Below are 15,604 nucleotides of genomic sequence, written 5' to 3' on the forward strand. Positions count from 1 at the left end.
AGGGTTAGTGTTGGCACTCAGGAACATGGGTTCTGAGTCACACTATGCCACTGCTTATAAGTGGTGTAACCTTGGATAAGTCATTTCATCTGTCTGCACCTCACCTGTGGAATGGAGAGAGAAGTCATACCTACTGGTGGGATTGTGAGTATGAAAGGAGAAAACACTTGGATGTAAAGTGTTCAATAAATGTTAGCCAGTATATAGTGGTGTTGTTCTTGTTGTAGGGATGATGGAAGGAGGAGCCAGGGAAGCTTCAGAATTGCGGGGCCATTCAAGCAGGGTTCTGCAGGATGAATAAGAGTCCACAAGTAGCCTTGGCATTTAAAACAGAGAAAAACAGTCTGTGCTGGGCACTAGGTAGGGTCACAGTGAACCCAGGATGGGTGAGATTTAGTTCCTGCCCTCCAGGAGACAGTATGTAGATGTGAAATGGGGAGACATCACACACAGGGCCAAGTACAGTGCGTAATGAGTGAGTGTAAGCTGGGAACTCTGGAGCCCCAGTGAGCTCCCTCATGCATTCACTCAGCAGTGGGGAGAGACATGCAGATAGTCACCTCACGGTGGATGGGAGCCCTGAAGAGGCAATGCCAGGGACCTGGGGAGCAAGCCAGGGTTGGACCGGCTGTGCTGAGTTACTTGTGTGAAAAATGGCCTGTTTTGGAAATGATCTGTGGGAAAGCTTTTATTCTGTCCTCCTTTTTTAAGATCATAAATGATGGAACTTGTCTTTCAGAGGCATTTTTCCTATATAGACAAGCTCAAAGAAGCAAAGCTATGATCCCACCCAAGACAAGCCCTGTTCTTGTGTAGCCTGGTGACGTCCACCAACTTACTACGTCTTTAGAGCTGAGATTATCCTATATGGGTAATGCTGCACCCTTTTCTCCTGACCATTTTTCCATGGTGTGAACTCTCATCATTCTAATGGCTGCAGAAGAGGGTATATCAAGGGGCTGTACTGTGATTTCTCTCAGCTCTTCCTCTCCACGGGAAATAATAACAGAGAGCAGATGCTGAACACTAGGCGGGTGCCAGCTTTTGCGTGTTTCATCCTCACAAGACTCCATGAAGAGAGGAGATGGCTTTTCTCCTCCTGGGAGAGGGAATCATGGTGAAAAACCTCAGTTCAAATCCCACCTCGGCCCCTTGGTTGCTGTGTGACCTCAGACAAGTTACTTAGCCTCTCTGAGTTGCAGTTTCCTTAGATATACAACGGGCATAATACAGCGACCACAGAAATGTCCCAGTTTCAACAACGTTCCCCTTTTTATTCTTTATCCCACTCACAGCGGTTTGTGTCCGGCTGTTTTCTCATTCCTTCGCTGTCTCCCTGAGGCAGAGACCATGTCTGTTTTGCTCTCCGTTAAATCCCGCAAAGGCACAGCACCCAGCCCGCTGCAGGCCCTCTGCGCGGTCCTGTCGAGGGGTTGTGGATGTTGAGGGACATGAAGCTGAGGTCTGGGTGGGAATAAACACTGGTGTGAGGACTCAGGGGGTTTGGGAGCAGAATTCTCAATGCTCAGAAAAATCCCACCGTCCCTTGGGTTTCAGGGGTGCATCTGCAGAGGACAAAGGCTCCGGGTTCAAATCCTGCCCCCGCCACCCACTGAGTGCGACTTTGGACGAGTTAACTCAGCGCCTTTGAGCCAGTGTCCTCAGCCATAAAACGTGGATCGTGGGCTTCCCTGGTGGCGCAGTGGTTGAGAGTCCGCCTGCCGATGCAGGGGACACGGGTTCGTGCCCCGGTCCGGGAAGATCCCACATGCCGCGGAGCGGCTGGGCCCGTGAGCCATGGCCGCTGAGCCTGCGCGTCCGGAGTCTGTTCTCCGCAATGGGGGAGGCCACAACAGTGAGAGGCCCGCGTACCGCAAAAAAAAAATATGTGGCTCGTGATAGCCTTCAGTTTTGGGGGCTGCTCGGGGGTTCAGGCTCGCTGTGAGCTCAGCTCCGAGGGAGAGGAGCGCGGGACCCCGTGCCTCTGCTGGGAGGCCTGGGACGCCAGAGGTCTTCACACCCCCTTCCCTCCTCCTCCCCGGGACGGAAGCTCGCCATTTGCCCCCCGAGGGCAGGGAAGGCCAGGGGGTGTCGAGTGCCCCTGAGCTCTTATTTTATAAACTCGGCTTAAGCGTAAATCCCGGGGCCGCTGACCCTCCCCAGCTGCGCCCTGTCCTGGGAGTTGATTAAGAGGAGGCCATGTTGGGTTCCAAGGGCTCATAAATCTGCCCCCTCCCCAGGCTGCTTACCCCACGCTCCTCTCAGCCCCTTGCCTCCCGCCCACCCCATCCTTACCCGCATTTGGGCACTGGGTGGGACTCCTGTCCTGTCAGCTGTCCGGGGTCACCCCCAGGTGACTCTGGTGAGAAGCCACCCGGACCAGCCTCTGAGCTGTACCTGCCAGGTTCCTGGTCGGTGACTCTGGGTCCCCAGAGGGGTCCGGGCAGGGCACTGGAAGAGGAGGGACAGTGGCTGTAGCAGCTCCAACTGGGCGGCTCCTAGCCAGGAAGGGCCCCCATCCCCCCACGCAGCGCTCTCCCTCACCTCCCACCCCCAGTGGCTCAGTTCCTGGAAGGCTCCATCGAGGTGACCAGCCCTGGCCTCCCTGTCACCATGGAGACGCACCTGGGTCCTAAGACGGGAAGATGCCCAGCCTGGCTCCCCAGGGACTCGCCTGAGGAAATGCACAGCAGTGCAGAGGCTGCACACACACACGCACGCGTGCAGAGAGAGGCACATTCACTCAGACACGCACAGAGAGAGACACACAGTGAGGCACACACACACCGGCCTGGGCCTCACCTCACAGCTCAGTCCTGGGTGGTTCTGAGGCTCTGGGTGAAAGTCCGGGTCTCGCTGACTCTTGGGCTAAGCAGCCTCTGTGTTGAAGGTTCTGGGACCCTAAATGGCTCAGTCGAGGAAACTGGGCTCGTCTCAGCCTCAGAGAGGCTGTTTAACCACCTCCCATCCTGTCCCACCTACGGCCATGAACTTTCATTCATTCGCTCAACAAATAGCACGTGCATTGCTGGGCCCTGAGATATGAAATGAACAAGGCAGGATCAAGGCCCCCGGGAGCTCCCTGCTCAGAGGGGTGGGTGGGGTGAGGAGGACAGAAAGCAAACCCGTCACAGTGTCTGGGGAGAGGTGGGGCCTCTGAGCACAGAGCATGAGGCCAGCCCCCCAGCCCACCAGGGGCATCCTCAACAGACCCCCAAAAGGACATGGCCAGACCTCAGCGTCCCACCTGGGTGTATATACATGGAAGACAGTGGGGCACAGCCTTCCTTTCGCCTCCCTCACCCTAGCCCCTGTTTCCCTCTCCAGGGTGTCCTTCCAGCCATGCAGACCGAGCTGGCCTTCCCTGTTCCCTGTCTGCTGGTTTTCTTGTGCTCCCAGGCACCTGGACCGCTGCGTCTTCCAACAAGCCCCTACCCCCACTTTAAGCTTGCCTTCTCTTGTCCAGAAGTTCTCAGAGTCCCGGAGGCTCCTCTCTCATCCTCAGCCAGGCCCTAGGAAACTCTGCAAGCCCCAGGGTCCTGTTCCCCATATGAGATGGAGGTGGGATGGGGTTAGGCAGGGACCAGGGTATGAGAAATGAGGCCAAGGATTTCCTTCACCTCAGACTGACATACTCAGAAATTAGATGGATGGATGATGGAGTGGGGTGGATGGATGGATGGATGAGTGGATGGATGGATGTGAGGAAGGATGGATGGACAGACAGATGGGGTGACAAGGGAGGATGGAAGGACACTAGGATGACAGTGACTACCAGGCAAGAGTGAGGTCTGATATGGTGGAAGATGCCTGAACAGATGTTTATCTCTTCTCCGTGAAGGGAATTTCTCCAGCCTCTCCTGGAGGAACACATTCTAAGTCTGTTTTTAGTTCAACAGACAAGAAAGTGTCCCTTGGAGCCTGTCTAATTGCAGACCTTTTGCTCTTGAAGGACTTTTGTGGTCGTGGAGGGTGGCTGTTGGAATTCTCCCTCGTAAAGCCTTTCCTGTATTTCAAGACTTCAATTAAAATAAATAAACTGGTTGGACAAGGTGGGGTTTTCAAACTGGGCTTTCCCAGAGATGTTTCGAGAGTTGAAAGAACACTTTTATTTTCCTTTAAGAAATATTTCGAAAGTTTTAAAAACTCTAATAAAAAAGTCAAATCCATGGAAGCCACCAACACATTTGTGTGTCCCGCCAGCTAACCCATTTTGTGCCTTTTTTGGTTACATGAAAGTTCTGAGATTTCAAGGTAAACAATTGATAAAAGGTTATCACCAACAACTACTTATCTGCGTAACTTTTCTCCTTACCGAGTCCAGAGCAAAGTACAGAAATCAGTTAGATGCTGGTCTGGCGTGACTGGAGTTAGTCCATCACTCCCACTTGAAAATGCTTGTCTTCCCAGCTCAGCCCTTCTACTCTCATTCGTTGCTTTTAGTGTAAGAAAATATGGAGTTGGACGTGTAATTTGTTCCTTTTACTGGTTTCACATATGGGGTTCCATGTTAGGTTTTATTTTTTAAGGAGAAATTTCATTAATAATTTTTAAAAGAAAGAGAAGAAACAAAAATAGAAACCCATTAGATTAATCCCCCAGGAGACTTTTATCTCTTCCTTTCTCTGATTCTCTCCAGCCCCCAGCCTTTCTCCCTCTGTGCTGATTAAGCTGGGTCTCAGGATTCTTCGTTCCCCGTCACCCGACCCTGGTTCTTTTACCAACAGGGGCCTCTCTGGACCCAACGACGTACCATGGGAAGGAGTGTCATTCTCCTGTGGGTCAAGGTTGAGAATTAGCCCGGCTTTTTATGGCCAGCCATTCATAAATTTGTCCAACCCCCTTTAAGGATTCATGTCTTGGTCCTGCCAGGGTCACTTCCTGGTGTAATGAGTGCCGTGTTTATTACCTGCGGGGTGAGGTCGTGTTTCCTTCCCCAGAGGAGCCCAGCTGCCTGTCTTCCCGGCCCTCCTTCTGCCGGACCACAGCTGGGTGGAAGGGAAGGCTTTGCTCAGCCTCCAGGCGCCTCACGGTCAGAACCTCGCAGTCCGTTCATCGGCGGGCTCTAGACCTCAGTGGTGAGAAGGCCAGCTTGTTTCTAGCTCAGAGCATTCTGGAACATTGTACAGAAAGAGCTCTGCTACTACTTTTAACTAGGTAGGATCATTGGAATTGGGCCGACAGGAGACATCCTCCTGGAAGCAATACGTGAGAAAGACTTGAGAATCACGCGTCCACCAATGGGTCATGAACAGGCTCAGAAACTCTTGGCTCCCTTCAGAGTAGGCTATATATATCCCTTTAACAAATCATATCGTGACTTTGCATACTCTCTTTGAATGGAATCAGGGAGCCCAGTCCTGGGGCAAATTACATACGGAATTTCTGGTGGCAATCATTGAATCACGATGGCTTCCTTAATGACCCCGTGTTCAGTACTGCTATCCTCTCCTTCCAGATCGTTCTGTGGGGCCGGACTGAGAAATGCCTGAAGGAGACGACGGAGGAGATTCGGCAGATGGGCACCGAGTGCCACTACTTCATCTGCGATGTGGGCAACCGGGAGGAGGTGTACCAGACAGCCAAAGCTGTCCGGGAGAAGGTGGGCAGCCTGCGAGGGGCCGGCCTCAGCTCTGCCAGACACTGGGGGGGAATGCTGGCCAAAGAGAACATTCTCACGTGGCCTGGGAGAGAGCTTTGCCTATGGCAGAATGGCTATTTTCAGGGCATCTTGGAGGGCTTTCCTACGAAGCTGGCCCAGGTTGTGTGTGCGTGTGCGTGTGCATGTTGCAGGGGGCAGGGACTAGGGCATAGGTTGATTACGTAAGTGGTCTGATCACCTGTTGTCCCCTTTGGAAGTTTAAATCTTGTGAGTTTCTATCCTAGACCCTGGGGGACAAATGTCCCATTGCCCTCTGGGAAAATCCCCGACTCCAGCCATCTATTTAGACTGAATGCATCACTGAGCTCCAAGAGAGCAGAAACCATTAGATATCTGACACATGGTAAATGTTAACTATTTTTATGAAACAATAACCTCATTTATTATAGATGTGCTCTGTGCCAGGTACATTATGTGCCATAAATTATTTCTTTTTTCTGCTTTTTTTTTTTTTTTTTTGGCCACACTGCACGGCTTGCAGGATCTTAGTTCCCTGATCGGGGATCGAACCCAGGCCCTCGGCAGTGAAAGTGCAAAGTCCTAACCACTGGACTGCCAGGGAATTCCCAGCCATAAATTCTTTCTGATCCCCAGAACGACCCTGGTATGGGTATTAGCCCCATCTTACAAATCAAGATTGATGCTCAGAGAGGTGATGTGACTTCCCAAGACCAGGTCCCTCCTCTCCAAGTGCAAGCCACTGGGGCTGCCCGCCCTAACGGCCCCTCGACCCCCTGTTGCCCACAGGTGGGCGACATCACCATCCTGGTGAACAACGCAGCCGTGGTCCATGGGAAGAGCCTGATGGACAGTGACGATGATGCCCTTCTCAAGTCCCAGCACATCAACACCCTGGGCCAGTTCTGGGTAAGTTTATTCTGAGCCTGAGCCAGCCCTGGCCATGTCAGTGACATGCTTCTTCCCTCCAGGGATCCTGGGAGCTGTAGGGGAGTGGGGAGAGGCTCGCCAGGGCTTGGGCTCAGGCCAGGGGGGATGTCCTAGGATAGGGTGACCGGACAAGACGAATGACCGGCTGCCCCAGGAGGCATCTGGACTTTCTGAAATGTGGGGCTCAGTGCCCTCGGCCCGCATGCCTCCCATCCCAGGAAAGCCTGGTCGCTGGCGTAGTGTGTTGTGTACAGGCTGGTCTGTTCTCCCTGAGGGGGGCGGTAGAGGGGCTGTTGGAAGCCGCAGCTGCTGCACACTGACCTCCCCACCCACCCTTAGACCACCAAGGCCTTCTTGCCACGGATGCTGGAGCTGCAGAACGGCCACATCGTGTGTCTCAACTCCGTGCTGGCGCTCTCTGCCATCCCCGGCGCCATTGACTACTGCACGTCCAAAGCCTCAGCCTTCGCCTTCATGGAGAGCCTGACGCTGGGGCTGCTGGACTGTCCAGGCGTCAGTGCCACCACCGTGCTGCCCTTCCACACCAGCACCGAGATGTTCCAGGGCATGAGGGTCAGGTCAGTGGCAGGGGACCCCCTCTCCGAGCCAAGTCCCTCCAGCAGATCGGATCAGGGGAAAGACTCGTTACACACAGAGACCCCAAATCTTAAAATAACCCAGAACCCTTTATCTCTGGCTTTTTGGTCTCGTACCTGATTCTCCATCTGCAGGGCAGTGGGGTTCTATAGTGGTTTAGGGTCCTGCTTCTCAGGTCAGGGGGCTTGTACAGAGTTCCCATGCTAAATGCATGCAATGGAATACTACCCAACTATAAAAAGGGAACCAAGTATTGGTAAGTGAACAATATGGATGAATCTCAAATGTTGAGAGAAAGAAACCAGAGACATAAAAGTGCATTCTGCATGATTCCATCTGTCTGAAGTTCTACAACAGGCAAAACTGGACCGAGGTGATAGAAATCAGAACAGTGGCCACACAAGAGGAGTGGGGACATAGCCTGGCAGAGAGCACCAGGGAACCTTCTAGGCTTTTAGAAATGTTCTCTCTTCTTGATTTGAGTGGGGGTTACATAGGTAAAAATTGATCATGCTGGACACAAGATTTATGCCTTTTATTGTATGCAAGTTATAGCTCAGTTTAAAGAAATACTGAAGCCCACCCACCCCTCCTCCAGGCCACTTAAATCAACGGGAATGGGAACCACTGGTTTAGAGCTTGTGCTTTGGAGCCAGGCCCCTGGGGTGTGTGTGACCTTGAGCCCAATTAGTTCCCGCTCCTGCCTCTGATGCTAATCTGTAGAATGGGATGATGGGAATGTCTACCCTTAGGGTTCTGTGATAGGGATAAAATGGGGTCTAGCATGCAACACCGTATGTGCTACATAGTAAGTACCCAGTAAATGGTGCTATAACGATGTGCGCTCGTGAAGGGGCATAAGATTATAGATAAATGAAAATGTGGAATCATCCCAAAACTATTTTCCTTGTTTTTTGCAATGCAACATATAATGATAATTTTGCTTTCTAAATGATATGCATCAGCTTCTTCCAAACATGAGGATAGCGTGGAAGTGTCATTGTGAGAGTTTCCTGAGAGAGTAGAAGGCATGTGGCGTAGTGCCTCCGGGTGGGAATCACTCAGAACACCTTAGTGATTATCACTGAGTCTGGTTTTGCTATCAAGAATCAAAACACCTGGTCTTGCAGACATAGATATGGAGAACAGACTTCTGGTTGCCAAGGGGGAGGCGGGGCAGGGGAGGGAAGGAATGGTAGTTTGGGATTAGCAGAAGCAAACTATTATATATAGGATGGATAAACAACAAGGTCCTACTGTATAGCACAGGGAACTATATTCAGTATCCTGTGACAAACCATAAAGGAAAAGAACATATATGTGTGTGTGTGTATAACTGAGTCACTTAGCTGTACAGCAGAAATTCACACAATATTGTAAATCAACTATACTTCAATAAAATTAAGGAAAAAACACAACTCCCTGTTTGGAATCACACCTCAGCTACTGAAGGGTGACGAAATCTTGAACCAGTTTTGTTACCACTCTGAGCTTTACTTTGCTCATCTGTCAAAGTGAAAATAATACCTCATAGGATTATTGAGAGAATTAGAAATAACACATGTAACGTATCTAGTGTGAAGCCCAGGGCATGTGAGATGCTCAGTAACGAACTGCTGCTCTTATTATTTTTACTAACAAACATCTTCATAAGTGCATAAGTTATCAATCTTCCTAGCAGACTTCAGTCATCACAGATGTATATATTTCCACCTGACTTATATGCAGTTATCATAGAAGCTGAATTTAGAGGAGGCTGGATTAATGACTATTAATGTTCCATGTTGGTTTTTTCCCCCCATGATGTCTTGGTTTGGTTTCTTTTCATCTGGGTATACAGGAGGTGCTCAAACAATGCATATTGGATGGAAGTGCCGCAGTGGCGACCCATGGTTCTAATCGGGTGCCCTGAAGTGGGCAGGACATTCACAGACCTCGCATCCCTGTGCCTGTTTCGCCTTCTGGCATAGTTTCCTCTCCATCACTCTAAGAAGGAAACCCAAGGCCTCCCCCAGATCATTTTCCCACAGTGGCTCAGAATGTGGACCCAGGCTGTGGGGGCCTAATCCCAGCTCCCTGTGACCTTGGGCAAATTACTTCGCTTTCCTGTGCCTCGGTTTCCTTGTCTGTAAGAAGGGATTGATAATGGTACCCTGGCCTCACAGGCTAGATGAGCTCCTGTGCGTGAATCAACTAGCCAGCTGGCAAGTAGTGAGCACTAGGTGAAGGTTAGTTACCTGTGGATTGCAGGTGAGCCCCGAGGGCTTGGGAGAAGGGCAGTAAAATGTTGATTGGTACCTAACCAACTGCCATTTCAGGAAGGAAGGAAGGAAGGAAGGAAGGGGAAAAAAAGAAAGAAAGAAAAGCATTGGCTTCCTCTCCAACCATGCTTAGCAGCTTCCATGCTTAGCAGCGTCCCAGGGTTGAGGGTGGGAGACATGTTTAGGGCAAAACTGATGGGTTTTCTGGCAAGAGTGGCCATACAGGTGGGTGCTGTTGTTTGTAAATTGCTCTTTACTGATCTTCTTTATGTTCCAGCCACACCAGACACCTTACAAACGCTTCTGCGTTTGACCCTCCACAACCCTGCGAGAGCTCTTATCCCCATTTCTCAGATGAGGAAAGTGAGGCTCTGAGAAGCAAAGTTACTTGCCCAAGACGACACAGATAGAAATTGGCTGAGCGTGCTCTTTCAAGGGGTTTGTGCAGCCTCCGTGGGAGTTCGTAGCTCTGCCGGTTCCCCGGGTGCCCATCCCACACACCACGGAGGGAAAAGGGAAAGCCCCACCAGCGGGCGTGTGTGAGGCATCCCCTCTGTCAGGTTCTCCCGCAGGGATCCTACCAGGAAGAGCCCCCTGAGCCCACGGAGCTTGGTCTGTCCATCCTGTCTTCCAGTCTCCCCAGAAGCAGCCCTGGCCCAAGTGGGGGCTGGAAACCCACACTGTCCACCGTATCTGTGGGGCTCCAGTGTCACGAGCCGTCTCACGCGTCCATCTCCACAGGACCCTGAGGCCGGCCCTTCCAGACTGCAGGGTCGTGGGCATCCTGGCAGCCCGTCCTGATGGCAAAGGAAGCCAAGGGTTGGGGGCGAGCTCTGTGGACTCTCTGAGGCCAGCCAAGCCCGCGCTGGGGGCCCAGGAGTTGCCTTTTGCTCAGGGTGACATCATCCCCAGGTGACTCATCACCCTCAGTCCTCCTGGTGCCGGAGCAGCTCACCAGCCCTTTGTGGGACTGGGGTCAGAGCCAGCAGCATCAGTCCTGCACCTATAGGCCCAGGAGCGGTGGGACAAGCAGCAAGTGAGGGACAGGGGAGACAGAGCACGGGTCTGGGGCTCCTGCGGGCCTGGTTTGACTCCCCAGTCCCCACCATCCCCAGAGCCTCGGCTTCCTTCTCTGGCAGTTGGAGCAAATGATGCCTGTTGATCACTCAGCACAGGCCTGGCGCTAAGGGAGCATCATCCCTGTACGGGTCTCAGGTCAGATGTCTCTGAACAGGCATGAGAACCCCCTGATGTTTGCTTACTCAGCCATTCATTCATTTATCAACCCCATGGAAACGCCCTGTAGATGTTTGAATGAATCGGTGAGTGTATCCATGAATTAGGGAATGAGTGAGTAAACCAGCAAGTGGTAGGGGAATGCCACATCGTTCAGTGTCTACCCACTCAGCAAGCATTTATTGAGCACCTACTATATCCCAGACACTGCACACAGGGCATACAGCAGGGAGCAAGACCCACCAGGCTTCTGCCCTTGGGGAACTCACAGGCTGATGGGGGAGACAGGCCATTCACAGGAAACAAGCAGACAGGCAAGGCCATTCTCGATTCAGTCAAGGCAATTATCAGGGGGCCGAGATTAGAGGGCACTCTGAGTGGATGGGAGGAAGGAGCCAGGCTGATGGGACAGCTGAGATGGGAAAGATATTAAGTGACAGGGTTGGCCAGGATCGTTGGGGCAGGGTGAGAAGGAGGAAAGGTGAGGCCCAGAGTGGGTAGGACTGAAAGCAGAACGAGGGGCCCCAGGAGGGCTTTAGCAGGGCCAGACAGGATGTGAGTGAGGTTTGGGGGAGCCCTCTGCAGTGCTCTAAGAATGGGTCCCAGGTGGGTGGGTGGGCTAAAAGCCCTCAATTGTCAAGGGGAGACTCGCTGGGAGGAGTGAGAGGAAGAGGAACTCCTGACACATCCTGGGCGGCAGGGAGAGTGTTCCAAACAGGTATCAAGTCTCCCACACAGGAGAAGCCAAAGGGATGACCCTGACATGTTAGCCACAGGGGTTTTCAGCAGAAGCGCTCGCTTCTCAGGGGAAACCCACACTGTCTCTTCCTGCCTGCAGGTTCCCCAACCTCTTCCCGCCCCTAAAGCCGGAGACCGTGGCCCGGAGGACGGTGGAAGCCGTGCAGCTCAATCAGGCCCTCCTCCTCCTCCCGTGGACGATGCACGCCCTCATTATCTTGAAAAGGTATGGGGCTGGGGGAGGAAGCTCTGGGTCAGGCTCATGCTGGCCATTTCCCCTTCTCCCTGTGGACCCTGGTGGGGAAGAGGCCTCAGGCAAGAGAAAGTACCCCGGTGATTGATTAGTCATGTCTGCCATCTGTGGCCGTGAAAGTGAGAGCAGTGGTACGTGTGCCATGGATATACTATCCTTACTAAGGAGTGGTGGTTCTCAAACTTGTTGGTCTCAAGAACCCTTTACAATCTTAAAAATTATTGAAGAACCCAAAGTGCTTTTATCTCTGTGAGTTGTATCTATTGTATTAGAAATTAAAACTGAGAAAATATTTTATGGGATTTATACATTTATTCATTTATATATAGCAAGAAAAAATCCATTCAGTGTTAACATAAATGATATTTTTGTGAAAAGTAAATGTATTTTCCAAAAAAGAAATGTAGTAAGAAGAATGGCATTATTTTATATTTTTGCAAAGCTCTTTATTATCTGAATTAATTGAAGACAACTGGATGCTCATATCTGCTTCTGATTTTAATCTGCTGATGTCACATGTCACGTAGCCTCTGGAAAACTCAGCTGTACACTCATGAGAGAATGAGACTTAAAAAGTCAAAACCTGTCTCAGTATTATAATAAAAATAGTTTGACCTGGCAGACAGACCCCTGAAGAGATCTCAGGTACCCCCAAGGGTTCCTGGGCCACACTCTGAGAACTGCTATTCTAGAGACTAAATCTTGGCCCTAGCCTTCAGGAAGTTCAATCTAATAGGGAAGACTAGCGGTCCAGTGGTTAAGGCTCTGCGCTTCAGCTGCAGGGGGCGCGGGTTCAATCCCTGGTCGGGGAACTAGGATCCCGCATGCTGTGTGGCACGGCCAAAAATAAAATAAAATAGAATCAAATTTTAAAATGAACATCAGTGAATGGGGAAGACAGGGATTTCATTGCCAAAGGCCCGGGATTCACAGAAACATCCCTGGTGGGATTTACCAGGGCAGACCACCTTGGGGGGTAGGCTTTACAGAGGAGACCATCTTCCTCCAAAATTTGCCCGGCATCACATTCCCTAGAACTTTCCAGACTCTGGGCAACAAACCATTGCCATCCCACTCCCACACTGAAGGGGCCATTGCAGGTGCCCCACTAAACACTGTTTTCATAGGCCTCTCATGCTGCACAGAGAGCTTTGACCCTGGAGCCCGAGTGACCGTGGACTCTTGGCTCCCCTGGGCCCCCAACCCCCAGATGACTGAACCCCTCTGACCTGAAAGGCCTTTTCAGGAGGTGAAGCACCCAAGTGCCTTTATTGGATGTCAACCCCCAGGAAACCAGGTTCCCCTCTGGCTGCTGTGGACACAGTGGGCATCTGAGGAGCTACTCTAACTGCAGGCAAGAAACCTCAGGACCCGGGGACACATCAGTCCCTTTCAGTGACACAGAGTAGGGGACTCCGGGCATTCAGGCCACACCTCAGCCTCCCTCAGTCCATCCTGACTGTTGCTTTGAGATGCTACTTGGCCGCCTCTGTGAGCCTTGGAGAGCAGGGACTTGGATCCTCACCAAAGCCAAGCTGATCTTCCACCGCAGGGAGCTTCTTAGAAGCTTTTGGGGACATTCTAGAAAAAAAGCTAGTTTGTCTAGAACACCTCGGCACTCTCCACAGTAAGCACCCAGCCTACATTTTGTGTTCTATCCCCCACTACTTTCCCACAAGAAGCAGAGGCCAGCCCCTCCCCATTCCCTGCACCGCGCCTCCTTTCACCTTCCCCAAGAGAAATCTTCACAGGCTCAACTCTAGTGCCACCACCCCCAGGAAGCCTTCCAGATTGCTCCAGCTGGAAGTGAGGCTTTCCCATGTTGCAACTAGAATGGACCAGGGCCCTTCAATTGCATTCAACAGAGGAACTGAGGGCGTCTCTCTACTGGGCCCTGTGCTAAGTGCCGGGATCGGAGATGAAATATCTACCGCAGAGGCACCCATGGATTTGACAAGTAAACAGCAAGCACAACTCCGGGGGTTGTTGGGGAAGCATAGAGCTATGGGGAGCCCCAGGAAAGGCCTAGGGGTGAGTCTGGGAAGTTTCCTACAAGAAGCAAGAAATTGTGTCATGCTAAAGAACAAGGCCTGAAGGTATATGCAGGTGTTTTACTATCTGGAGGGACATAAAGGATGAGACGTAACACCTGAGGTCCCACCTATAGGAAAACATCACTATGCAGTGGAACAAACTTGGCCGAGAATCTTGAGATGGCAGAGGACAGATTTTGGCATCAACTGTATCATGTGCACAGTGTGGCTGTTTCATAAATAATACATGGAAAAAAAAGAGGAGGTGACACCCAGTACCTAACTCCTCAGCCCCACACAGTAAATATTTGTTGAATAAGTGGCATTTGGAGTTAATTGATCTCTGAGATACGTTTGGGCCCTAAAATGCTAAGAGTGTGGCTTTGAAAGTTTGTAACACCCACCCTTTACCTTGTAAATAGCTATTTACCTACTTACTTGAAAGCCCTTCCTCCATGGAGGGGTGGGTCGTGGTGGCTTGTCGGGGGAGCCGGTGTATGTTGGAGAGAGGGGTGGGGAGAGCTTATGGGAACCATCACTTTACTACACCCCTTGTATGGCTACCAGTGACCCGGCCACTGGTCTCCCCACTAACCATCTTCTCTTTTCCCTCCCCACTCCACCAGCATACTCCCACAGGCTGCCCTCGAGGAGATCCACAAATTCTCAGGAACCTACACCTGCATGAACACTTTCAAAGGGCGAACATAAAGGCAGGACGCAAAGACAGGCTTAAAAGCCACAGAACCTGAGGGGGCGTGGGCACCTGGGCACACGCCCATGTGCCTGTCCCTTGACACACTTCTGCTGCATGAGCAGGACTGCTCCTCCCCTGGGGAGGAATCTGGCTGTGCCCCCAGGCCAGCCCCAGGACCTTTGCACAGGACTGACGGGTGTAACTCTGACCCCCGTGGGGAGGCAAGAAACCAGCCAGCAGCTGCCTTGACACTTTTGTACATTTCTGATTCTGTAGAGTTCATTGTTAAATCGCTTCTCAAGTCTAACCAGCCTCGGCAACGTGCATAGACTATTTCCGGGAGGGACTGTGCCCACGCACTCCTCCTTCCCCTCCAAACTCCACTCATCCTCAGCTTGTGCAAACTGGTTGAACGGCAGGAATACAAAATAAAGAGAGATGGCTTTTGCGAATTCCTTTGTTGAAATCCTTGACCTCTGGTCCTTAGTGGTCAGTGGGGAAGGCACCAGACCCAACCACAACACCCCATCCTTTGAGAGAGAATTGGTCTGCTCAGGGTCCCCAGCTGCCGGGAGTGGAGTAGGCAAGAAGGAGGCAGAGATCGGGAGAAAAACTGGAGCCCAGGCCTGGGGGTACATGGCTCCTTGCCAGCTCTGCCAGGCCCGGCCCAACAGCCATGGGTTGGGGGGCACTTTGCCTTCCTACCTGCATCCCTGGTAGGACCATAGTGACCTAGTCTGCAGAGACCAGCTCTCTGTCCTTCCACACTCCCACCAGCCACCAACTCAGCAGAGCAGGACCAGGCTTTATCGAGCCCCTCCTGTCTACCTACCACGTGCTGGGTGCTGAGAGGGGAATGTTGCCCAAAATTCAGCCCAAATTCAGAAGACCACCAGCACAGCAAGGCCAGTGCTAAGGGGGTGCTGTGGGCCCCTGGGCCAGGTTTGATTGCAGGGGGTAGAAGTGAAATAGCAAAGGAGAGGGAGGTCTGGAACGGCAGAGGGGATTAACGTGGGCTCAGTCAATGGAGAAAAATGACAGCCAAGGAGATGTGGGGAGAGATGCCCCAGTGTCCCTCTGGTGTGCATCCTCTCCTGCTGCAGCAAGCTTAATAAACCTGACCTTGGGCCGGGGGACAGGTGGACAATGGAATCTCATCTAAGGCGCCTCCATCCACACAGCTCTTGCAGGTGGGTGGCGGGTTGGGGGAGGGGAGCAGGCAGTGGCTCCAGGAGATGA

The 15,604-nt window shown here is 51.9% G+C and overlaps 1 protein-coding gene across 9 annotated transcripts in view; it reads left to right on the forward strand.

Annotated features, from left to right (window-relative positions):
• The window catches only part of DHRS3 (dehydrogenase/reductase 3), a 41,044-nt gene extending 26,227 nt beyond the window's left edge, over nt 1-14,817 (forward strand). For 5 of the 9 annotated variants that reach the window (XM_060141388.1, XM_060141391.1, XM_060141390.1 and 2 more), the window contains exons 3-8: nt 5,459-5,602; nt 6,410-6,529; nt 6,890-7,128; nt 11,483-11,608; nt 12,872-12,989; nt 14,295-14,817. In XM_060141388.1, the coding sequence (XP_059997371.1) occupies nt 5,459-5,602; nt 6,410-6,529; nt 6,890-7,128; nt 11,483-11,608; nt 12,872-12,983 (741 nt within the window). In that variant the 3' untranslated portion in view covers nt 12,984-12,989; nt 14,295-14,817. Of the gene's footprint in view, nt 1-5,458; nt 5,603-6,409; nt 6,530-6,889; nt 7,129-11,482; nt 11,609-12,762; nt 12,990-14,294 lie in introns of those variants that run through there. The other 4 variants (XM_060141389.1, XM_060141394.1, XM_060141393.1 and 1 more) reach the window with 3 other exon arrangements.
• Nucleotides 14,818-15,604: the final 787 nt, after the last annotated feature.

Source organism: Lagenorhynchus albirostris, chromosome 2, assembly GCF_949774975.1.
Source record: "Lagenorhynchus albirostris chromosome 2, mLagAlb1.1, whole genome shotgun sequence".
In the NCBI taxonomy this organism is placed as follows: Eukaryota; Metazoa; Chordata; class Mammalia; order Artiodactyla; family Delphinidae; genus Lagenorhynchus; species Lagenorhynchus albirostris.